General features: G+C 42.0%; 1 protein-coding gene and 1 long non-coding RNA gene across 2 annotated transcripts in view; one reads left to right on the top strand and one right to left on the bottom strand.

Annotated features, from left to right (window-relative positions):
• Window positions 1–306: 306 nt before the first annotated feature.
• Window positions 307–1,989, bottom strand: LOC129824536 (uncharacterized). The gene is made up of 3 exons (XR_008754762.1): window positions 1,509–1,989; window positions 595–695; window positions 307–381 (listed from the first exon to the last, which is right to left on the bottom strand). It is a non-coding gene; the product is annotated as an uncharacterized LOC129824536 (long non-coding RNA).
• A 12,539-nt stretch (window positions 1,990–14,528) lies between these two features.
• Window positions 14,529–26,830, top strand: part of LOC129824048 (XK-related protein 4-like) — a 102,055-nt gene continuing 89,753 nt past the window's right edge. Inside the window, exon 1 of the mRNA XM_055883331.1 lies at window positions 14,529–15,952. Within this exon, the coding sequence (XP_055739306.1) occupies window positions 15,267–15,952 (686 nt within the window). The 5' untranslated portion in view covers window positions 14,529–15,266. The remainder of the gene's footprint in view (window positions 15,953–26,830) is intronic.

Below are 26,830 nucleotides of genomic sequence, written 5' to 3'. Positions count from 1 at the left end.
AACAGCAGATGGGTTTGATTGTCCATATTAAACACACTGCATGAAAGATAGTTCCTAGGAGACAGAAAATATGAGATTTTGAATAAATATGGTTAAAGCGTATTTTGTAACGAGTGAGCGTAATGGTGACATCACATGAACAGCTTATGTGTATTAGTGTGAATGGAAAAGGATGTCTGCAATGGTAAACTTAGTGATAGTTGGTTTTAAAATGGCTGGTACACCAACAACCTCTGTGAGTACTGCTATGCAAATGTTAGACTCCATTTTAAAGGGAGAAATGAGAGGCTGAAACTGTGTGTGTTACCTTGGCCTGCATGGCTGTCCAGTACTGCTTCCTGTGGTAATCAGTCTAACTGTTGTTTATAGGCTCTGTCTTAACTGGGGAGGAGAGGAGAGAGATGAGAATTCACAATATAACTGCTGATGTGTGTGTGTGTTAGATGAAAAACAGAAACAAAATAGTGCAAATTATATACTGTAGTAGTAAAGGAAACCTACTCACCTTTAACTAGTAGACTACTGGACTACTGGACAAATGAGACCACCAGAAACAGATTCATTAGTAAATGTATTGTGTTATCATGCACTTACCAACTCTAATGTGGTGTGGTGGCCTTCTGCTGAACTGTTAGAAATAGGATACAGTGAAATGCTAGGTGTGTGTGTGGTTTCTGTGATCCCTGTAGTCTAAGCTGTAAGGGAAAAGAAGAGAATTCACATGGTTGAGGTGGGGAAACTGTCCAAGCAAGCTAAAAGTAAAACCGAAAGTGATGTTAGATTTAAATATAAATTGATACATGTATTTAAACTATTTGTTAATTATGACCACTTTAATTCATTATAATGTATTTCAATGAAAATAATGTGATATTTTATAGAAAAACAATGTTGTAAACCCCTCTTTACAAATTAAATGCAATCACTTCCTTATTTACGTACATGAAAGGTCATCAAATCAAATGTATTTATATAGCCCTTCTTACATCAGCTGATATCTCAAAGTGCTGTACAGAAACCCAGCCTAAAACCCCAAACAGCAAGCAATGCAGGTGTAGAAGCACGGTGGCTAGGAAAAACTCCCTAGAAAGGCCAAAACCTAAGAAGAAACCTAGAGAGGAACCAGGCTATGATGGGTGGCCAGTCCTCTCCTGGCTGTGCCAGGTGGAGATTATAACAGAACATGATCAGCCATGTGACTTGGTTACCATTGTCAAGTGTTAGCCAAGAAGCCATTAGCCTAGTAATAAAAAATTTAAAAATCGCCATCAGTTTCAAAACACTTACATGTAATTGCCAGCATTTTGGAATTTACTTATTCAAATTCAAAAGGCACTCATATCTGAGCTATCTTTGATGCAGGTGCATGGTAACAGTTGAATAGCATGAGAAAAAAGAAACCTGCACACTGCTCCTGTTAGTATCACTGCTCTTTATTAAGCTTTACTATAGGACTCAAGGCCTTTGTAAGAGTTTTTACATATTGAATTCGACTATGTGTAACAAACCTGTTGTACAACCCTGATCTCTCTCTCTCGAGTCGAAAGGAGATGGTTCCTCAATAAAGACAAAAAGTACTCTCTCTCCTAGCTGACTCCGGCTGGGTGGGCATTTTGCCTTTGCCTTTCCATTGGCTGTTCGATCAGTCCCTCTTTTTGCTTGGCGTATCCAGAACGTGGGCGTTTATAGTATCTGGCAGATAAAATAGCACTTGTAGTGATGACGTATGGAGCTAGGGCGCAACAGAAATGCTGGGTTCAAAACTGGAAACTGAAATCTCCGACTTCCGAGCGCTCAAGACAGCTAAGAACTCGGGAAACAAACTGGGAAAAATCGTTATGGACGGTCATCGAACTCTGAATTCAAAGTCAGAAACTCTGGCATCTTTCTAAAGCTCCGGCTTCCGACCTGAATATCACTGATGTCATGATTTGTTCCCAGTTGCATTGAAAGCACCAAAAAAACGGGTTTATCACAACAAGCATGACGTTACACAATTACGCAAGGACCACAGCTTGTGAAAAGTTATCTTCACAATAATATAAGGGTTTCTTGCCAATCTCTGCCACTGAAGAGAGTCTAGAAAAGTTCAATGGAATTTTGGAGTCGAAAGGAGATGGTTCCTCAATAAAGAAAAAAGGTGAATGGATTATATCAAGTGTTGGAGGAGTTGCTACCTAATGGGGAGGACAACAGTCCATGTGGACTATCTGTATGCATATGAGTTGTTCTCCCCCTTTTCGAGTGATATGTTTATCGTAGGCATCCTGTCATGTCATATAAATCTGATTTGTAAAAAAATATTTCCTTGTGTAAATTCATTAGGTCGGCCTATTCACTGCAGTATTATTCCTAATAATTACTCTTTACCTCTTGGAGTCCTAGGAAAAGATAGATTGCTTGTTGTACACTTATTTCTAGCCTTTTATTTACTACTACAGCTTGCTCTTGCTTGCTGAACGTAAAATACAGAAACCAAAAGAACTGAGGTGGATTCATTACGCCTATTCTGCTGCAAAGCTTTTCTTAAATGGAAGCAAACAGGGAGTGACCTACCTGAATTTGTCCAATAGAAACTCTTGTTTGCTTTCATTTGGTTATGAACGGTAAAAGTGTTCCTTAATGAATACGCCCATGGCTGCTATGGGAGGAATGCCATTTCATCATCTAACTTTTTTCTTGCACTTTGACACGTAAAATATTTATAGCCTAATATTTCGCTTCTTCGGCTACACAAGTCCAGCCTCTCTCTTCCAGCTATTCCTGTGCGCAATAGGCTACAGGCAACGGACGCAAGATTCGTGAAATCCCAGGAAAAACATAGGCTACAAAATCTATAGGAGATGTATTTGTTATACTCGTCCTAATAGGCTTTTCATGGAGAGAAGTAGGCTTGCTCTCGCTAATTGCTGAATGTACAATAGGCCTAGACCAAATGAACTGTCTGTGAAAGTTGCGGAGAGAGGGTGACGATAACATTGTTGCACTGATGTATTAAATGGTTGCACAGAACAGACAGTTGTGAGTAGTGAAAAACAAATCCAAACCAATTGACATCCATTAGAAAAATGGAAATCACTTGCAAACCACGTGAGCAATGAGGCAAACAATGGCATGATGTGCAGGCTAAACAGCGTTTGTTGTTGAATATCTACATTTAATTTAAATACGATTTTCTATATTATATTTTTCATCAGGCTACATGTAGCATACATTGAAGTATTATTTACAGTTGTCACTATGACAATGAACACACCCTGAAGCGCTGAATGGTCTGTGTTACCACCTTATTAATATGCTAATACAATGTGCAGTAGGCTGCTTTGATCAGTTGATTGACTTACTAGTTAGCTAACCAAACCATCAGTCCTAGCTTGCTATTATGAAAATCAAATTCTAACAAAGCCAATGTTTTCAATTCGACTTTAGCTTTCAAAAGCAGCTCAAAAATAGAACATGTAAAAGTGAACTATAGACATTGCATTCTACTGTGTAAATATACTGTGTGCATTATAGGGAATTATAAACAGGGTGGTTTGAGCCCTGAATGCTGATTGACTGACAGCCGTTGTATATCAAACAATATACCACGGGTATGACCACTTTTATTTTTACTGCTCTAATTACGTTGGTAACCAGTTTATGTAAGGGATAGACGTCAATGTTCTGTACATTATCTTAGAAATAACGGACGACGCAGTGGGATGAGGTGGAGCCGTGTCCCTTTGCGGAGTTCATTTTTTCCAAGGTAATGTACAGAACGGAGGCGTTATTGTTGCTAGACGTCACCCAGTCGTTCGTTCGATTAACTAGACAAGACCCAGTTGTTCGTTCTTTATGTTCCCTTACCATTCTCGCTGGCAACATTCCTATCCCTTTTTATTTGATTTATTTCACCAGGTAGGCTGGAGGTAGGTCCTTGCTTGCTGGCTATGGCTAATAGTCAACCTCTGCAGCCAGAATGCAAATAGTCCGGGTTGCCATTTGATTTGAGTCTTATGGCTTGGGGGTAAAAAACTGTTGAGAAGCCTTTTTGTCCTAGACTTTGCACTCCGGTACCGCTTGCCATGCTGTAGTAGAGAGAACAGTCTCTAACTGGGGTGGCTGGGGTCTTTGACAATTGTTAGGGACAGGATGTGTACCGAAGTCTGTATATTGAGTATCCATCCCTATACCCCTCATATTGTTTTATCTTGGTCTTGAACACGCTGTAGGCCTCACATGATATGATTGGTGCTCCAGGCCAGAACTTGCTTCATGCCAGGTATGGCAGTTGCATCGCGTGTCTCAAAACAGTAGGATTTGTCATCTAATGACAAGATCATCATGGACAACAACCACCCAAGCCACTACCTGTTCACCCCGCTATCATCCAGAAGGCGAGGTCAGTACAGGTGCATCCAAGCAGGGACCGAGAGACTGAAAAACAGCTTCTATCTCAAGGCCATCAGACTGTTAAACAGCCACCACTAACATTTAGCGGCCGCTGCCAACAAACTGACTCAGCTCCAGCCACCTTAAAAATGGGAATTGATGGAAATTATGTAAAAATGTACCACCAGCCACTTTAAACAATGCCACCTAATATAATGTTTACATACCCTACATTACACATCTCTTATGTATATACTGTACTCTATATCATCTACTGCATCTTGCCATCTTTATGTAATACATGTACCACTAGCCACTTTAAACTATGCCACTTTATGTTTACATACCCTACAGTACTCATCTCATAGGTATATACCGTACTCTATACCATCTACTGCACCTTGCCTATGCCGTCTGTACCATCACTCATTCATATATCTTTATGTACATATTAGTAGTTGCGGAATTGTTAGGTTAGATTACTTGTTGTTATTACTGCATTGTCGGAACCAGAAGCACAAGCATTTCGCTACACTCGCATTAACATCTGCTAACCATGTGTATGTGACTAATAAATTTGATTTGATTTGATTTGAAATGAGAAGGTAGTCTCACCATTCAGTACATGATAGCACAACAAATATTACCGTTTGGAATCAAGGTTCTGTAACGTATGCACTGGGAGTCGAGAAGCATGTGATACGTTTAATATAACAATTAACATGGCTCAATACAACGTAGGAATAGCGTCTAGACATGAACAAACAGAAACAATACTGCCTGGGGAAGGAACCTAGGGGAGTGCGGTAATGGAGAACAGGTGTGCTTGATGATGAAAGCCAGGTGCGGTAATGATGATTCCCAGGACCGGTGGTTAGTAAAACAGCGACATCGAACGCCGGAGGGGAGGAACCTGAGTAGACATGACAAGTTCACAGTTAATTTATCCCACTAAGCTGAAGTGAGTTTGCCAAAACAAATAATTTCTCATGCAAAATGTGTGTGTTGGGAGGGGACAAGAAAAAAGTAAAGACTCCGCCTCCCTGAATGTAACGATTTTCACTCTGGGGAGGACCACACATGTGTGACTAAGTTTGCTTCGATGTGATGGTTATTATATCAAAAGTGTAAAACTAAGTGCTGTATGTCTAGATAGGTTAAAACCATGATGAACAGCTGAAGGGACATCCTTATATAATCAGTAGGTTTATGTACCCTTGATAGACAATCAGTCTAATATATACAGATTTTTGGTATTTTACTGTCAACACTGAATGACTTAAAATCTGAAATACTGAACTGTTGCTTTATTTAATGTATCAAGCAGTTAAGGCGTCATCAGCACTTACTTGCCAATCTTACTATTGTAAGAGCTAGCTAACGTGTTCAAGTGAGAGATTTAAATACATCTATCGTGTGATGTGGCTGATGCGTGATTGTCCGCATAAATCAGGGCATGGTCATCTACCCTATCTGCAGCAGCTAAGGGGGCCGCAAGGCCAGCTTGTCTCCTCCCATCTCCTCGCCTGAACTCTGGTATGGCCCCGCGGGTCTGGCCACTGCCACCCAGACGTGTCACTCCCTCTATCTCACTCTACAGATTATCCTGCTGGGAAAAGACTGGACAAAGGCAGGGGATGGGGTCAGCAGCAGCACCCTCCAAATAGACCTTTAGATTAGAACACTCATTGGCTCTGTGTAATGTCAACGTATGAGAGCTTTAGTTGTTGATTGTCATTGAAATGTTTTGTTTCATTTTCATATTATTGAAACAGCACTTGCATTTCTTTCTATATAACCAAGATATTGCCAACAACCCCTCTGTACTCTGAGGACAACATATTATGTTGTGGTTGGTTGTTATGAAATTGTCTCTGCTCCTATACAGCATTATGTAACACAAGTCAACGCATAAGCAGCTTCTTCTTCATAAATGTGAGCGATACATGCATCGTTCTGTGTTGTTTACCAATGAAAACATCTAATTTGCAATGCCACAGCAATTAAGTCTGGGCTAATGAATCCTGTTTCCCCTAGCCGATCCAGCCCCCCCCCCACCCCCCAGTAGACCATGGATCACAAACACCCTGGTGTCAGACCCGGGGGCCAGACAGACAGTATGCAGACAAGATATCTTAGGGTTGTACACAGTGGGGCTGGGACAGACAGCAGGCACAGTGTTCCCCTACCAGTGGGAGTTATACAGTGGAACGAGTGACAGATTGACAGATAGAGAAATTATTTGAATATGGAACTCACTAACCCATTGGCTGAGTTGGCAGGTGACAGCAGGTCTTTGATTTTGTTGTTGACTTGTGCTTCTCTCTTTCTCTCTCTCCCTCTCACTCAGAAAACACAATAAAAGGAGAAATCAAAGAATGAAGCTAATGATATTGAACCTTTATCTGTTGGTTAGTGGCTTGTTTCACTTCAAAGGATTTGGGGATTTCAAACCCATTTCCACAGCCAATTTTGTCACTATTATTTTGGAACTGCACCATAGCTTTTTAATGTTTTGACACTTGGCGTTTTCTATTCTAGTATACCCAAGACATTTAACCCAGTTTTTTAAAGTTTCAGCCGAAGCCTCTTCTCCTGACAGGGCTTGTTTGGTTCAGTAGACAAGCCTCCCTGTGTCACCATCTCCACTGTTACATGCCAGTCTGAAAAGAGAGAGTGGCTCTAGCTAGCAGAAGCCACTGTCCCACTTTCAGCTTGGTAGCTCTCTCACTACTCACACTGAACTGTCACAATGACATGTTGTCTCACCACAGATCTTCACTCAATTCATTTTAAACATTGGTGTTTGTTGCGGAGCAGCTACAGCTGCATTCAATTAATAACATATGAAAAGATTATTCGCTTGACAAACAGATCACATTCATTCATTTACAGAATGATGTGCATACTTTATACAAGATCTGCTCTAGACCTGCTGATAGATATAACTTTTTTCAATATTCATCACCTCTGAATTCTGCATCAGTGTGTCTTACATATCTAATCATTGCAGATAGCAAGAGTGAAATGAACTCCTTCTGACAGGAAGGTCAGACTGATCAGAAACTCCTTTGATGTATAATTGTTGTTACAGGTACTGTGTACAGAAGATGATGTGTACATTATGTAGTATATTATGTGAATTGATTGCAGTAAATGGACTGTATCCATTGAATTGATAATACCATGTGTATTAGGAAAGGAATCACCGCAGCCTGCCTAGTTCTGATGACTGTCACGGCCGTTAACAGAAGAGGACCAAGGTGCAGCGTGGTGAGCGTACATTTTCTCTTTATTTGGAAAAAAAGATGTCGAACAAAACAACAAACACAAACCGTGAAGCTAAAGGCTATGTGCCCTAAACAAAAGTCAACTTCCCACAAAGACAGGTGGAAAAAAGGGCTACCTAAGTATGGTTCACAATCAGAGACAACGATAGACAGCTGCCTCTGATTGAGAACCACACCCGGGCAAACACATAGAAATAAATGAATGAGTGATGGTACAGAACGGCATAGGCAAGATGCAGTAGATGGTATAGAGTACAGTATATACATATGAGATGAGTAATGTAGGGTATATAAATATAAAGTGGCATAGTTTAAAGTGGCTAGTGATACATGTATTACATAAAGATGGCAAGATGCAGTAGATAATATAGAGTACAGTATATACATATACACATGAGATGAGTAATGTAGGGTATGTAAACATTATATTAAGTGGCTTTGTTTAAAGTGGCTAGTGATGCATTTTTACATAAATTTCCATCAATTCCCATTATTAAAGTGGCTGGTGTTGAGTCAGTATGTTGGCAGCAGCCACTAAATGTTAGTGGTGGCTGTTTAACAGTCTGATGGCCTTGAGATAGAAGCTGTTTTTCAGTCTCTCGGTCCCTGCTTTGATGCACCTGTACTGACCTCGCCTTCTGGATGATAGCGGGGGTGAACAGGCAGTGGCTCGGGTGGTTGTTGTCCTTGATGATCTTTATGGCCTTCCTGTGACATCGGGTGGTGTAGGTGTCCTGGAGGGCAGGTAGTTTGCCCCCGGTGATGCGTTGTGCAGATCTCACTACCCTCTGGAGAGCCTTACGGTTGTGGGCGGAGTAGTTGCCGTACCAGGCGGTGATACAGCCCAACAGGATGCTCTCGATTGTGCATCTTTAGAAGTTTGTGAGTGCTTTTGGTGACAAGCCAAATTTCTTCAGCCTCCTGAGGTTGAAGAGGCGCTGCTGCGCCTTCTTCACAACGCTGTCTGTGTGTGTGGACCAATTCAGTTTGTCTGTGATGTGTAAGCCGAGGAACTTAACTTACTACCCTCTCCACTACTGTCCCGTCGATGTGGATAGGGGGGTGCTCCCTCTGCTGTTTCCTGAAGTCCACAATCATCTCCTTTGTTTTGTTGACGTTGAGTGTGAGGTTATTTCCCTGACACCACACTCCGAGGGCCCTCACCTCCTCCCTGTAGGCCGTCTCGTCGTTGTTGGTAATCAAGCCTACCACTGTAGTGTCGTCCGCAAACTTGATGATTGAGTTGGAGGCGTGCATGGCCAAGCAGTCGTGGGTGAACAGGGAGTACAGGAGAGGGCTCAGAACGCACCCTTGTGGGGCCCCAGTGTTGAGGATCAGCGGGGTGGAGATGTTGTTACCTACCCTCACCACCTGGGGGCGGCCCGTCAGGAAGTCCAGTACCCAGTTGCACAGGGCGGGGTCGAGACCCAGGGTCTCAAGCTTGATGACGAGTTTGGAGGGTACTATGGTGTTAAATGCTGAGCTGTAGTCGATGAACAGCATTCTCACATAGGTATTCCTCTTGTCCAGATGGGTTAGGGCAGTGTGCAGTGTGGTTGCGATTGCGTTGTCTGTGGACCTATTGGGTCGGTAAGCAAATTGGAGTGGGTCTAGGGTGTCAGGTAGGGTGGAGGTGATATGGTCCTTGACTAGTCTCTCAAAGCACTTCATGATGACGGAAGTGAGTGCTACGGGGCGGTAGTCCTTTAGCTCAGTTACCTTAGCTTTCTTGGGAACAGGAACAATGGTGGCCCTCTTGAAGCATGTGGGAACAGCAGACAGGGATAAGGATTGATTGAATATGTCCGTAAACACACCAGCCAGCTGGTCTGCGCATGCTCTGAGGACGCGGCTGGGAATGCCGTCTGGGCCTGCAGCCTTGCGAGGGTTAACACGTTTACATTTTTTACTCACCTCGGCTGCAGTGAAGGAGAGCCCGCAGGTTTTGGTAGCGGGCCGTGTCAGTGGCACTGTATTGTCCTCAAAGCGAGCAAAAAAGTTATTTAGTCTGTCTGGGAGCAAGACATCCTGGACCGCGACGGGGCTGGTTTTCTTTTTGTAATCCGTGATTGCCTGTAGTCTATGTCGGAAACATATTATCAATCAAAAAAATGAGTGAGTTTTGCATTGTGTGCAGCAGTTAACAATAAGAGACAATACATTCAGATGATATTTACTGGTTGCCACTGATTCAACTGACTCAAGAGGCCAGTGGAGTTGTATGATTGCTCCTGTCATAAAAAAAAATGAACCTTGGAAATCATTAGGAGGAATTCATGATGGGATTCAGAGCTGGGCATAACTATCCCTTTGACCGAGCGCCTGTTCAAATCAACGAGAGTAGACTACAGTAATTACATTGGGGTTGCATGGTGAGGGATGTCTCTGCATACCAGCTGTCTCTTTTGAATAACTAACATGCTTACCGCTGGAATATTTTAACAGGGATTTCTGGTGGAGTAACTGAAATTTTAGAATCCCACATGATAAACATGACTATGTGAGACTTCATGGCTGCAGACAGTTATGAAAAATTTACCTATATTGTTACTTTAAATCAAGAGGTGAGCGGGAAGGGTTGGAGCTGTGCCTGGTGCTGTGAGGTGGCCCTTTATTTCAACCAGGCATTACTTAAACAGCTCACAGCAGCCCTGTTCTTTAATGAGTGCCATCTAATGAGAATTCATCGATCCTCTAGGTTCTCCACTATAGTAGTGTTGGTACCAGGGACGGACTGGGACCAGAAATCGGCCCCGAGGGCCCCACAAAAGCCTTTTTTTTCTTGAGACCCTTGTTATCCTAATATTGATCATTTTGCACAATTCAGACCAGCCCACTGAGCTAAAGATGGGCCAACCCATCTGGCATTTCCTCAAACTGCCTTTAGGGCTGTCCATTTCTAGTTGGTTCTACGGAATGAGCCATTCCTCCACAGTGTGTTGTTTATGATGTGACAGAGGTGCCTCGGAGAGGCCACAGCACCAACTGACAGCACCATCACTCTGGCCTAGTTGCCCATAGGTGGTGGGGCTGTGGCAGTCAGAGAGCAAGAGAGAGAGATGGCCACAGGCTCAGCAGCATACACATCACTGGCCAATGGCGGAAGAAGAAGTGTGACACCCATCTTCCGTTGGTGGGGCTTGAAATGGGATCTGCCAAACGCTGGCAGTGCGAGTCAAGCCAAGGTATTTACATCCCCTGCACCGCGAATGATGACAGATGTTGTCATCTTTGAAGCTTTAACATGAGTCGCAGATCTGCCTGGGAGGGAGGCTAAGGTTGTCAGGCGGGGCCTCTAGGTGCCACAGTACCACTATGTAAGCAATGATGGATGTGTTGCAGAGTTTAGGAATAGAGAAGTATAGAGTTGTACTCTTTCTCCTCATCTCTGTATTCTCACAGCTCTGTAGTCTCACCTGCCTTTCAATCAGTCATGGGTCATGGATTCATTTTCCTCTATGATTGGGTCCATATTTATATCTGGACGCTCTAAGAAACTTTCTGTACACACACACACATTTCATTATTCACAAATTTCTTTCTGGTTGTTTTCAACAGCTTTTCCCACCAGTGGTGTGTTTCCACCAAATTAACTTGTGCGGATAAAAATCTGTGCATGATGACTTATGGCACACAAAATGTACTTTTTTGCTTAAGTTTTCATGTACCAAATCAAAATCAAATGTTCAATGTTTTTCCATCACATTTTCAACTCTAGCAATAGTTTTGTCACAAACTGTTGTGTTAAATAGCAAATGTGCCTGGTTATTAACCAGGTTTCCATCCAACCTTTTTGTGAGTAAAGTACATGTCAGATAAAAAAAATCAGGATAGGCCTGATGGAAACAGAACATTTGTCTGTAAACTTTACAAATGTTGAATAAAAATGAGGTGGTTGAATTGTTTCCATTACCCATTTAGGCAAATTGCTCATTAGTAAATTGTATCCTATGCCTCCCACCAAGTGGCGATGTTAGCATGTAAATCTTGGTGCGGCAAAATAAAAAATATGTGGGATGCATGCCAGCATAGCCACAACAAAACATTAAACAATACATTAATTGTTAATTGCACTATAATAGTGACAAACGGTGCCCGCCAACTGTAAGGGCCTACATAAAGGACTATCTCAACAGTCCCAACAGCAGTCCCAACACCTTACCACTGCTACAGCTGGCTATCAGCAGAGCCTTGTCTGGCAGAGAAACAGTTAATTCAGCCTCATTTACTGCCTTATAAAAATAAATTTGTCACGCCCTGACCTTAGAGATCCATTTTATGTCTCTATTTTGGTTTGGTCAGGATGTGAGTTGGGGTGGGTGATGATCCATGGCACGAAGCCTCCAGCGATGATCCATGGCAAGAAGCCTCCAGTGATGATCCATGGCAAGAAGCCTCCAGCGATGATCCATGGCAAGAAGCCTCCAGCGATGATCCATGGCAAGAAGCCTCCAGCGATGATCCATGGCAAGAAGCCTCCAGCGATGATCCATGGCAAGAAGCCTCCAGCGATGATCCATGGCAAGAAGCCTCCAGCGATGATCCATGGCAAGAAGCCTCCAGCGATGATCCATGGCAAGAAGCCTCCAGCGATGATCCATGGCAAGAAGCCTCCAGCGAGGAGTCATGGCACGAAGCCTCCAGCAACGATCCCCAGTCCGGAGCCCCCAGCGACGGTGCCCAGTCCGGGGCCCCCAGCGACGTGCCCATTTCGGGGCCCACATAGAGGGTCCCCAGTCCGGGGTCGGCGACGAGGGTCCCCGCACCAGAGGTGCCACCAAAGTGGGGTGAGACAGTGGTGGAGCGGGGTCTGCGTCCCGACCTGAGCCGCCACCGCGGATAGATGCCCACCCAGACCTTCCCCTATAGGTTTAGGTTTTGCGGCCGGAGTCCGCACCTTTGGGGGGGGGGGGGGGGTACTGTCACGCCCTGACCTTAGAGATCCGTTTCATGTCTCTATTTTGGTTTGGTTAGGGTGTGAGTTGGGGTGGGTGTTCTATGTTCTATTATTTGTATTTCTATGTTTTGGCCGGGTAGGGTTCTCAATCAGGGACAGCTGTCTATCGTTGTCTCTGATTGAGAACCATACTTAGGTATCCCTTTTTCCCACCTGTCTTTGTGGGAAGTTGAGTTTGTTTATGGCACATAGCCTTTAGCTTCACGGTTTGTTTTTTGTAGTGTTTATTGTTTTTGTCAGCATTTCCAATAATAAAGGAATATGTACGCACCTTGGTCCTCTTCCTTCAACAGCCGTGACAACATTGCTAATATGGCTTACTTGCTTAAACAAATGTGGTTTCTACTGACAATTGACATGTACAAACTATGGTATAAGGAGACGACAAGCGGTTAAGAGGCAATCCGTAACTTTGATTAAGACAATAATGAGTGAGCTAGGACGGATGTAGTCAATATAGTTATTTGTTCAGCACTTTTGAAATGTACAGTGACAGAATTCAGAACATGTGGCATTCTTACAGTGTTCTCCCTGTACACCAAGTCAGAATCGTAGGATAAATAAAGGGGGCAAATAAGCAGACAATGAAAGCTCTTACAATATTCGATGATTACATTTCTCTAAAACAGGTTATAGGCTACATGTGCACCACCAAGTCAGAACAGTAGGTGAAATTAAGAGATGAAAATAGACCAAATTATTAGGGTGAGGCATATGGGCTACTAACAACTTACTACACAACATATACTTACTATTACTTTCTTAGCTACAGTATACATATCTCCCTGGCATATTACATAATTTATGCAGCAGCATACACAACATTTTTGGAATCACCTTGTGCTGTGCTCACTTGAACGGGAAGGTGGTGCGGCGGTCCTTTTGAGGGCATATTTTGTCATCAAAGTCTGTTATTCTCTGGATTTATGGTGCTTTCAAGACAACTGGGAACTCTAAAAAAAACAAGGTTCAATCATGATGACGTCAGTGATCTTCAGGTTGTAGCTCTAGAAAGAGGCCAGAGTTCCCAATTTACAATTGCGAGTTCGATGACCGTTCAAAACATATTATCCCAGTCTGAGCTCGTTTTTTCCAGAGTTCCCAGTTGTCTTGAACTCACTGAAAGACTTCCCAGTTACGAGTTTACAGTTGTTTTGAGCACGGCACAAATCATTCTTCATTGAGAGCATAGTCAATGTTGAATGTTTATAATTTTAAGCTTGGAAAAGAGACCCTTAATCCCAGACTAGGAACCACATAGCCACTCCACTGAATAGCAGTCTAGTGATTGCTTGCAGTTAGCCACTGATTCCTTCCCAACCACTCATTGCTGAATTTGCGATTTCCAACTTGTTATGTAATGTTTATGTCCAATGGCCGATGAGCACTGATACGTTTTATCCATAATTTCTCTTCATAATTTCTCTTCATATGACAAGGATTGAAAAGGATTTGCCAGTAGATTGTCGACTTGATTCATGATGATGACTGCTAGCTTGCTAGCTAAGATCTTGAAAGTATGATGCTAACATGTCCAATCAAAGCTATGGTAGATATAATGTGATTTGACATAATTTTATCTGTGGCCAATGACCTTGAGCCTTCTTGAATGGGCACTTCTAATGTAACTCTATGGCAGCATCCAAGGGGCAAGAATTTTCGAGCTCTCCCTGTAGATTTTGTGGTGACGTAGTGTCCCCATGAGTGACAGAACAGTGAGCTAATCATGGCGCAACTAGAGAACATTACCAACCCCTACGCTCTGTATTTTCTGCTGGCTGCTCCACCACCAAAGAAAGCACTGAGCTAGGCTGAAACACCTGCATTTTGGAGCTGCCTTACTCAAGAACCTGCCTTATGATGGTCTCGGGTCCCTCTAGTGATAAACGAGGGGACTTGGTCACCCACTCTATATGAGCAGTACAGTATGGAGGAGGTTTGGCGCGGGAGCTGTCCATGGTGCTGAATTAACCGTTTTATGCACTTTAACCAGCATGGATAAATAGTCTACATCTATGAATAGTGGAATAATTTACGAATTAACCACAAATCAGCACGTGCTATTGGGTGCGTCACTGCTCCAGTTATTCATAGCTATTGTATTATCTCATTGTGGCAGCACGGAAGCCCTATTCCCTCTGGATTAGGCTGTTGTATTTTGAGCATCGTTGGTCAAGTGTTTAGTCGACCTGACATTTTGGCTATATGCCTACAATTCGTTTTATTGTAGGCCTTTGTAATACATTTTTATCCCCGCACATTTTCATAACAGGTCAGTAAAAAGGTAGCATATTTTATATATTTCTTTGCCTATTTTGATTAATCGGGCCTGTCAGAGTGAATTGCAATGAGCTGTAGCCCTATTGTGGCTATTGGTGAAAACAGTGAGGTGAGGAGCGATTGTGAAAGAGTTGCAAAGCAATGATGTCATAGTTTTAAGTATGTGCCATGGGAGAGCATATGGTTCGTACCCGCTGCCGAGCGGCAGTGTTGCTTTGTTATGAACAGGCGGCGCTGTAGCTGGCGGAAGAGTAAGTCGCCCAGCCCAGTATATCTTCGCCTGGAAAATAGAAACCGAGGGGGAGACGAGAAAACGGGAGGAGAAAATACGGTGTTGGCAGGAGGAAAAAGAGAAAGCTACGATAATGGCCGCTAAATCGGATGGGGTATTGAAAATGAAAAAGAGCGATGTAGCTTTCACGCCTTTGCAGAATTCGGACCACTCGGGCTCAGTACAAGGACTCGTTCCAGGATCGCAGCCGGATTCGGGAATTGGGGATGGGGACTTCGTGAATGGGGAATCTCGGTGCTGTGGTTCTAAATCGACATGTCTTCGCCTTGGCAGAGAGCAGCAAACTAAATACACGATATGGGACTGTCTATGGATCCTCGCCGCAGTGGCGGTGTATTTCGCCGATGTAGGCACCGATATTTGGCTTTCTGTCGACTATTACCTCCGTCGCGAGTACTGGTGGTTCGGACTCACACTATTTTTTGTGGTGCTAGGGTCGTTCTCCGTCCAAGTCTTCAGTTTCCGATGGTTCGTCCACGATTTCAGCACCGAGGAGAGCTCAAATGCCGGCGGTGCGGCAAACTGCTCGTCCCACATGGACGGGAAGCTGCTGACTGGTTCTGCTTCACATGGAGACGTGGGCGCCCAACCGTCCACACCTCAAAAACAGGCATCCACCGCCAACAAGAGCAACACCACAAGCAACAGTAACAGCAGCACGGCAACCCGGACTAATAAGCAAAGGTCGGCGTCCTGTTCTGTCTTTATCTGGTCCGCGCAATCCGTCATCCACATCTTGCAGCTTGGGCAAATTTGGAGGTGAGCGTTTTATATGCTATTTTGAATGAATGGAGTAGCTGCAGCCAATTAGCCTAGTAAGCCTACCTATGTTCTGCACGTAGGCCTACACGTTTGGTACACTTGGCTCACATCATGCCCAAGAGGGTCTATCATTCGTTATTAGGCACCACCTGCCATTGAACGTATAGCATTTCAGCTTTTACGCGCACTGTAAAGCCCTTTGAGTGCACTGAGTAGACTCTTGGTGCGGTAATTGGTGTTATGTCTTGAATAAATATTAACTGGGAGAGAAAATAGTCTGTCGTAAAACAAAATGGGATCATAGTTCATGATGTGATATCTTTGTGAATGTGCTTGATCAAATGGCGAACTCAAAGTTGTGTATGATGAATTGAATTCCTCACACCACAGGCTTAGATGTATGCAGCCCAGCTTAGTATACAAATGTGTTACTCATTACAGCTAGGCCTATTATACTAGGCCTATTATTTACAAACAAGTTTAGTGTGTGTAAGGAAACCAACAGTAATAAATCACAGTGATCTCCCTAAATTAATAATATATCAAATATATATTTTAGACATTTGGGTTCTGAACATTGAGTTTGAGGGTATGCTGTGTGCTGTATAATGTGTGTGTGTCAAGTAGACCTCAACACATGAGGATTAGACATCAATACTGTTCCCCAACTGGTGGCCGGTGGTTTCATTTGGTTTTCTGAGCAAAACATATATGTATTATATATATAAACTACCGTTCAACAGTTTGCAGTCGTTTAGAAATCTCCTTATTTTTTGAAAGAAAAGCACATTTTTTTGTCAATTAAAATAACATCAAATTGATCAGAAATACAGTGTAGACATTGTTAATGATGTAAATAACTACTGTATAACTACTGCTGGAAACAGCTGACTTTTTATGGAATATCTACAAGGCATACAGAGGCCCATTATCAGCAAACGTCACTCCTGTGTTCCAATGGCACGTTGTGTTAGCTAATCCAAGTTTATTATTTTAAAAGACTAATTGATCATTAGAAAACCCTTTTGCAATTATGTTAGCACAGCTGAAAACTGTTGTCTTGATTTAAAGAATCAATAAAACTGGCCTTCTTTAGACTATTTGAATATCTGGAGCATCAGCATTTGTGGGTTCGATCACAGGCTCAAAATGGCCAGAAACAAATAACTTTCTTCTGAAACTCATCAATCTGTTCGAAGGCTATTCCAAGCGAGAAATTGCCAAGAAACTGAAGATCTCATACAACGCTGTGTCCTACTCCCTTCACAGAACAGCGCAAACTGGCTCTAACCAGAATAGAAAGAGGAGTGGGAGGCCCTGGTGCACAATTGAGCAAGAGGACAAGTACATTAGAGTGTCTAGTTTGAGAAACAGAAGCCTCACAAGTCCTCAACTGGCAGCTTCATTAAATAGTACCTGCCAAACACCAGTCTCAACATCAACAGAGAAGAGGCGACTCCGGGACCCACTGAATTCACTAAATTTGGTGTCAGAAGTGGGATGGCTCAAGGGCAGCCATTGGAGAGGCATCTACACATGAGAGGGACTTGATATAGAGAAGCATTGGGACAGACACACTCTCCCGAAGGAAGGGATAATGTCGCGATCTTAACACAACACCTAGCGAATTTGTCAGGTGGTTTGGACCTGCCGGTGTAGCAGTTAAGGTGTTGGCTTGACAGTCGCTGGACCCGGGTTCGAGTCCCGGTTGAGGCTCCCCCTGAATTAGCTGCAAGACATACTCTTTGCAAAGAGCACATAATGTCAGAATAAATGTATTGTCATGAAAATGTACCCACATTCATTTCAAGTTCAATACCTAAATAGAAACTTATACTGATGTAGGGGTGATATTGAATAAAACTACATTGTAAATCCATTATTAATGAGATTGAGCTTTAACTTTGAAATGTCCTTCATTAAATAGAGGGGGCGTAACACGCTATTAGTGGATATTGCTTCCATTCTCAATGCAATTTCTCCCTGGTGGCATCCTATTTTGTGCATCCATTGTGTTCCAGTCACACACAGCTTACAGTAGGCCACATGTTATCTGCTATCTGGGCCAATATAATGTGTGTGTGTTTGTGCTTGCAATGCCAGGGTTTTGTGTACTTGCAACGCCAGAGTCAGTTACTTGATGTGGAATAGAGTTCCATGTAGTAGTGTGCGCCCCATAGTCTGTTCTGGATTTGGGGACTGTGAAGAGAGACCTCTGGTGACATGTCTTGTTTTTTATTTATTTTCACTTGTATTTAACCAGGTAGGCCAGTTGAGAACAAGTTCTCATTTACAACTGTGACCTGGCCTTGTGGGGTATGCATGGGTATCCGAGCTGTGTGCCAGTAGTTCAAACAGTAAGCCTGGTGCATTCAACATGTCAATACCTCTCACAAATACAAGTAATGAGATTGACATGCATATTATTAATGTTCGCTCTCTGTACATCCAAGGGCCAGATGTGCTGCCCTGTTCTGAGCCAATTGCAATTTTCCTAAGTCCCTCTTTGCGGCACCCGACCACATGACTGAACAGTAGTCCAGGTGTGACATAACTAGGGCCTAGAGGACCTGCCTTGTTGATAGTGCTGTTAAGAAGATAGAGCAACACTTTATTATGGAAAAATGTCTCCCCATCTTAGCTATTGGTGAATCAACATGCTTTGACCATGACAGTTTACAATCCAGGGTTACTCCAAGCAGTTTAGTCACCTGAACTTGCTCAATTTCCACATTAATTATTTTCAAGATTTAGTTGAGGTTTAATTAATTATTTGTCCCAAATACAATGATTTTAGTTTTTGAAATATTTAGGACTAACTTATTCCTTGCCACCCATTCTGAAACAAACTACACCTCTTTGTTAAGTGTTGCAGTCATTTCAGTCGCTGTAGTAGCTGATGTGTATAGTGTTGAGTCATCTGCATACATAGACACACTGGCTATACTCAAAGCCAGTGGTATGACGTTAGTAAAGATTGAAAAAAGTAAGGGGCCTAGACAGCTGCCCTGGGGAATTCCTGATTCTACCTGGATTATGTTGGAGAGGCTTCTATTAAATAACACCATCTGTGTTCTGTTAGACAGGTAACTCTTTCTCCACAATATAGCAGGTGGTGTAAAGCCATTACACAAAAAAGCATTGTATCTGGTCAAACACAATTTTTTCCAAAACTTTACTAAGGGTTGGTAACAGGCTGATTGGTTGGCTATTTGAGCCAGTAAATGAGGCTTTACTATTCTTAGGTAGCAGAATGACTTTTGCTTCCCTCCAGGCCTGAGGTCACACACTTTCTAGTAAGCTTAAATTGAAACTATGGCAAATAGGAGTTGTAATATCGTCTGCTATTATCCTCAGTAATATTTCAACTAAGTTGTCAGACCCCAGTAGCTTGTCATTGTTGATAGACAACAATAATTTATTCACCTTTCACCTCTGACACACTCACTTTATGGAATTCAAAATTACAACGCTTGTCTTTCATTATTTGGTCAGATATACTTAGATGTGTAGTGTCAGTGTTTGTTGCTGGTATGTCATGCCTAAATTTGCTAATTTTGCCAATGAAAAGATCCTTCAAGTAGTTGGCAGTATCAGTCGGTTTTGTGATAAATGAGCTATCTGATTCAATGAATGATGGAGCTGAGTTTGCCTTTTTTCCCAAAATGTCATTTAGGGCACTGCAAAGCTTTTTACTATCATTCTTTATGTCATTTATCTTAGTTTCGAATAGTCACACGATTTCTCGATTTGCAGTACGTTTGCCAATCGGTTATGCAGACAGACTTATTTGCCATTCCTTTTGCCTCATCCCTCTCAACCATACCATTTTTCAATTCCTCATCAATCCACAGGGATTGCACAGTTTTTACAGTAATTTACAGAATCACATTAAAATGTATTATATGACCTCTTATTCACTTATTAGGCCTAGCCTTTGGAACTTGGGTTTTCCTAGATATGGCTACTATATTGGGATCATTACATCCGATGGATCTGAATACTGCTTTCAAGCTAATTTCTGCAGCATTAGTAAAGATGTGATCAATACTTTCCTGTGCTGTTTGTAAATACCCTGGTAGGTTGACTGATAACCCGAATCAGGTTGCAGGCACTGGTTACAGTTTGAAGCTTTTTCTTGAGTGGGCATCTTGATGAAAGCTAGTCAATATTTAAATCACCCAGAAAATATACATCTCTGTTGATATCACATACATTATCAAGCATTTCACACTGACTGTTAGCACTTGGTGGTCTATAGCAGCTTCCAGCAAAAATGGGCTTTAGGTGAGGCAGATGAACCTGTAACCATATTACTTCAACAGTATTTAACACGAGATCCTTACATGAATGTGGTTCTGAATATAAACAGCAACAACTCCACCATTGGCATTTCTGTCTTTTCTGTAAACTTTGTATTTCTACCACTGTATCATCAAAAGTATTATCTTAGTGAGTTTCAGAAATAGTCAGAATATAAATGTCATCTGTTACTAGCAAGTTATTTATTTCATGAACCTTGTTACTTAAGCTACATATGTTAACATGGGCTATTTTGAGCACTTTTCTGGGATGCTTGGTTGTTTTCATTGCTTTACTGGGAAGCTTAATAGCAGTAGATATTCTCATGTTATTTATGTTAGTGCAGGGTGAGCTGCACACAGTGGACTTCCTACAATAGCTGTAGGATCAGCAGTGGCATTCAGGGCAGTTAGAGGGACACAAATTAGGTTACTTACATTGTCTACCAACGCCCCTGGTATAATGTACATTTACTAAGGCATTATGACATCTTAGCGACACAATGGTAGGGATTAATTGAGCTGGGCTTACAAACTCAGAATGCTCACGAGCGGCCGGCTATTACAGCCGATTGGCTGGTGGCGGCCGAGTTGAAGGGACAAGCAGTGCTACACACATCCATGCCACTATCCCGTATTCAGTCTCTAGGCTTCAAAAGATACCAGAAAAAGAGCTGTCTGACTCCATCTCAGTGCATTCCATTTCTGGACCTCGAGCTAGACTCACTCGCGTATCACGCATTTCTATCCCCACGGGGTGTGTCCGGGTTCCGGCTCTGCTTCCAAATTTCGGCTGGGAAACAGAGTGTGTTTTCAACAATGCCTACGCCAACTGGGGAGGATGGCTTCTATGATGGAAGCTGTTCCCTTGGGGCTATTTTTGATACGACCCTTCCAATGCTGAGTGCTAGCTGCACCCCTGGGTGCATCTCGCCGCCCAAGCCGGTCGCTTCGGGTGTCCCTGTCAGGCCCACGGGCCATGGCCCATTGGTGGGACCCTCTGCTATTTTAAGGGGGCTCCCAGGGGCTGAGTTGTATCCACAAGGTGATCACGACAGAGACGTCCTGTCGAGGGTGGGGCACACTGTACGATGGCAACTCAATTGGGGGGTATGGCCACTGGTGCGGAGTGCAATGCATATTAATTACACAGAGCTCTTAAAATTGTCAGAGACTCCAGTCACCCAAGTCATAGACTGTCTTCTCTGCTACTGCACAGAAAGTGATACCGGAGCGCCAAGTCTAGGACCAAAAGGCTCCTTAACAGCTTCTACCCCCAAGCCAAAAGACTGCTGAACAATTAATCAAATGGCCACCTGGACTATTTACATTGACCCCCTCTCCATTTGATTTTGTACACGGCTGCTACTCGCTGTTTATTATCTATGTATAGTCACTTCACCCCTACCTTCATATACAAATTGCCTCAACTAACCTGTACCCCCGCACATTGAATTGGTACTTGTACCCCCTGTATATAACCTCAGTTTTGTTATTTTAATGTGTTACTTTTAATTATTTTTTACTTTAGTTTATTTGTTAAATATTTTCTTAACTCTTCTTGAATGGCATTGTTGGTTAAGGGCTAGTAACTACGCATTTCACTGTAAGGTCTACACTTGTTGTATTCGGCGCATGTGACAAATAAAGTTTGATTTGATTTGTATCTGTCACTTGGTACTTCACCCTGCTTTTGTTGGGCCGACTTGTGCTGGTCAGAACCGAGAGTATGTCAGTAGTGGCGTGCATCAACATAACTTTGGCTCGCTCCCTATTGCTGGTGAGCAGTGAGCATTATGCTCTCGCTTCGGGTGACGCATGTCCCTGGTTGCCTCAACTCAGGTGCAGATATTTTATCTAGGTGGGGCCATCTCTCTCAGGAGTGGAGACTACACCCCTGGGTAGTCTCCCTTATATGGGAAATGTTCAGCAGGGCCAACGCAGATACTTACGCATTGCGAGAAAAAGCGCAGGGTTGTCTATTTTTTTCAATGAGAGGGCCAATCTGATGGCTAGAGGTTTACCTCAGAATATTATTGTTACCATTCAGTCCTCAAGGGCGCCCTCCACGAGAGGGCTGTATGTGTGTAAGTGGCACGCATTTGAGCTCTGTTGCCAAGATAAAGGGATGGTTCCTTTTCAGTGCTCTGTGAGGGACATTCTTATGTTCTTACAGGAGCTTTTCAATCATTCTCCATTTTAAAAGTACACATGGCCGCTATCTCAGAGTGTCTCTGACAGGGTCATGTCTGGGTGGTCTGCTATGAGCCATTTCATTTAGTTTCTTTTGGGGTCGGCGTGATTATATTTCTCCATATTATGTTGTACCAAAATTGACAGACTGAAAGGGAATGTAACGTTATGACTATAACTACTGTTCCATGAAGGAGGCAAGAGGTACAACACCTCTTTGGCCCCGCACCTCGATTGGCCTTGTCAGGTGTGATTGTATAGACTTCAACCGAAGTCGTGAGAGTGCGATTCCCCATATTGACCAGGCTCTTTTACCTCCTTCAGAGAACAATAGAGAACAATCTCTCTGCTACCGCATGGCAAACCGTACCGATCCACCAAGTCTGGAACCAACAGGACCATAAACAGCTTCTAACCCCAATCCATAAGACTGCTAAATAGTTAGTTAAATAAATGGTTAACCAAATAGCTACCCGGATCTGCATTGACCATTTTTGCACTAATCTTTTTGACTCATCACATACGCTGCTGCTACTGTTTAGTATCTATCCTGTTGCCCAGTAATTTTTCCTATTTATATCTACGTATCTACCTCAATTACCTCGTACCCCTTGGACATCGACTTGGTACTGGTACCCCATGTATAAATCCAAGTTTTCATTTCATATTGTGTATGCATTATTCATTTTATTATTAGGCATTATTACTTTTCTATAATTTCTCTATTTTCTCTCTCTCTCTGTGAGAAGAGAGACACCTGTTGTTAACGAAGGTTGTGATAAATATTATTATTTAAAACAAATCTGAAATGGTTGATGCCAGTATCAGATAGGCAGAAAGATATTTGTACTGAGCTAAATCTAACTAAACCAACTCGCCCCAACTTTAAACACCCGTAAAAATCTACGCTTTTAGATATTCTAACAAATGCCCCTCATAAGTACACTGCCAATGGAATCTTTGCTAATGAGCTTAGTGACTGTTGTCCCATTGACTGCATAAGAGATGCTAAGCTACCTAAATCCCACCAACACATTATGATAAAGATACATTTTAATTTTAATGAACAACATTTCATGTCTCGTCTGGGTTTGTGTAATTAGGAGATTGTGTCATGTATCTCTGACTCGGATCAGGCACTAAACTGTTTTAATTTTCTGTTTAACACTGTTGCAGAAAAGCAGGCTCCGTATAAAAAAACAAAGAGTAAAGGATAGATCAAACCCTTGGTTCACGCATGAATTGTCTGAAAAAGGAAAGAAATTTAGCTTGGGTTAACTTCTACAGGATCGGTGTCACCACCCACAGGACGGTTAAGCTAACATAGGCTAATGTGATTAGCATGAGGTTGTAAGTAACATGAACATTTCCCAGGACATAGACGTATCTGATATGGGCAGAAAGCTTAAATTATTGTTAATCTAACTGCACTTTCCAATTTACAGTAGCTATTACAGTGAAAGAATGCCATGCTATTGTTTGAGGAGAGTGCACAATTATGAACTTGAAAATGTATTAATAAACTAATTAGGCACATTTGGGCAGCCTTGATACAATATTTTGAACAGATATGCAATGGTTCATTGGATCAGTCTATAACTTTCCACATACACTGCTGCCATCTAGTGGCCAACATCTAAATTGCACCTGGGCTGGAAAAATACATTATGGCCTTTCTCTTGCATTTCAAAGACGATGGTAAAAAAAAATGTTTTTCTTTGTATTATCTTTTACCAGATCTAATGTGTTATATTCTACTACATTCATTTCACATTTCAACAAACTTCAAACTGTTTCCTTTCAAATTGTATCAAGAATATGCATATCCTTGCTTTATGTCCTGAGCTACAGGCAGTTAGATTTGGGTATGTCATTTTTGACGAAAATTGGAAAAAAGGGCAAATCCTTAAGAGGTTTTAAGGGTAGATTGACTGATACTATGTCTGACTGGCAGTCCTTCAGACATTTGAGAAATATATATCTCTGGTTAGAAAAGCATTCAACATACTTCTTGAAATGTGTATCTGAGAATTGTGGGAATCCAGCGAACTTCTGGAAAGTAGTCAAACCTCTTAAACAAAACTTCACAAAACTTTTTCTGGTGTCCCTAAGATCTGATAAGTGCATCATGTCCTCTTCCTACACGAAGGAGGAGATCCTTCTGACTTAGATAATTTGGAAATTGGACAGTAGTTATCTTGCCTTTAAAAATAAAAAAAATGGCTTGGATCAGGTTTCTTGCAAGTGGTTTGATAATGATCTCTCAGATAGTTTCAAGTCTACTTTCTTGGATAATACAAAAGGTGTACCACAGGGGTTGGTATTGGGACCTGTTTGCTCTACTATTTATATAAATAATATTGGTTGATCTGTTAAAACTTGTAATATTCATCTGTATGCAGATGACACTGTTATGTATGCCATTGCTCCAACTGTTAACCACACTATGTTGGAGCTGTAATCTTACTTTGTTGCTTTACTGAAAGCCCTGGTTGGTTTAAAACTTGTACAAACTTTGGGTTAAGACTAAATATATGTTGTTCTCTAATTCTCACATACTGTATTTATTCATTGGATGGTTCCCCCATTGATCGGGTCCCACTTATAAATATCTGGGCAATTGGATTGACAAAGTTTTCATGTTAAAAAAAAGTATGCATGAGCTTGTTAAAAATGTCAGATTTAAAGTGTTCTTCTTTAAAAAAAAAAAAAATTGGATCTCTCCCTAAATAGCAGGAAGTAGATTGTACAGTCAAATTTCCTACCAGTTCTTGACTATCGTGACAGCATTTACCAGATTGTAGCAGCCACTACTCTTAAACCTTTGGATGCCGTCCACCACAGCGACCTTTGCTTCATCAAAGATGACAATTTTATTACTCACCACTGCATCCTGTATCAAAAGGGTGGCTGGTCCTCATTAAAGTCCCGTATATCACTTAATTATTCCCTTTTTGTTTACAAAGCTCTACTACACAAGCTTCCGACTTACCTAACTTTGCTAAAAATATACACTACCTTTCAAAAGTTTGGGGGCACATTTTTTGTCCATTAAAATAACATTAAATTGATCCGAAATACAGTGTTGACATTGGTAATGATGTAAATGACTATTGTAGCTGGAAACGGACAATTTTTTATGTAATATCTACATAGGTGTATAGAGGCCCATTATCAGCAACCATCACTCCTGTGTTCCATTGGCACGTTGTGTTAGCTAATCCAAGTTTATCGTTTTAAAACACTAATTGATCATTAGAAAACCCTTTTGCAATTATGTTAGCACAGCTGAAAACTGTTGTCTTGATTTAAAGAATCAATAAAACTGGCCTTCTTTAGACTAGTTGAGTATCTGGAGCATCAGCATTTGTCGGTTCGATTACAGTCTCAAAATGGCCAGAAACAAAGAACTTTCTTCTGAAACTCGTCAGTCTATTTTTGTTCTGAGAAAGGAAGGCTTTTCCATGCGAGAAATTGCCAAGAAACTGAAGATCTCGTACAGTGCTGTGTCCTACTCCCTTCACAGAACAGTGCAAACAGGCTCTAACCAGAATAGAAAGTGGAGTGGGAGGCCCCGGTGCACAACTGAGCAAGAGGACAAGTACATTAGAGTGTCTAGTTTGAGAAACAGAAGCCTCACAAGTCCTCAACTGGCAGCTTTATTAAATACTACCTGCAAAAAACACCAGTCTCAACGTTAACAGTGAGGAGTCGACTCCGGGATGCTGGCCTTCTGGAACCAACTAAAAAACACATTACAATTGGATGTTCTGGTGTCCCTCAGGCAATTCAAATACTGATTGCGGACCTTCCTATTGAGGAACGTAATTGTTTTCCTTGAATATTTGTATTGTGCTGTATTTTATTTGTTTTGTTTTGTATTGTATTTGATTTAGTAATAGTAAGAGCGATTCCGAGGTTGCAGCTAGGCCGGTGACAAGTAACGCCTGAGCTGGACTTGAGGGGGAGCCAAAACGAAGGCTGGTGTGACACATTTTTGTTTACTAGATGAATCCATATATGTTATTTCATAGTTTTGATGTTTTCACTATTATTCTACAATGTAGAAAATAGTAAAAAAATAAAGAAACCCTTGAATGAGTAGGTGTTTCCAAACATTTGACTGGTACTGTATATATGCAATCTCTGTATACGTTTACACTTATTTCACACATGTAATATAATATTGCTTTTCAGTAAGGGTTGTCGTTTTCAATTGCACCTGTGTTGTTTATAATATGGCTGTCAAAACCTCCCCATACAGTAAGACAGATGTGTATACAGCACATCTTTGGATTGACACTTATCTCATTATAGGGTGTTCACACATGATTGCATTGCAAATGAGCAGCCTGGAATCGACCCCACATGTTTTACCTTG

The sequence above is a fragment of the Salvelinus fontinalis genome, chromosome 26 (assembly GCF_029448725.1).
Source record: "Salvelinus fontinalis isolate EN_2023a chromosome 26, ASM2944872v1, whole genome shotgun sequence".
NCBI lineage: Eukaryota > Metazoa > Chordata > Actinopteri > Salmoniformes > Salmonidae > Salvelinus > Salvelinus fontinalis.
Note: the sequence above shows the minus strand (reverse complement) of the source record. Positions and strands in the feature narration are given on the sequence as shown.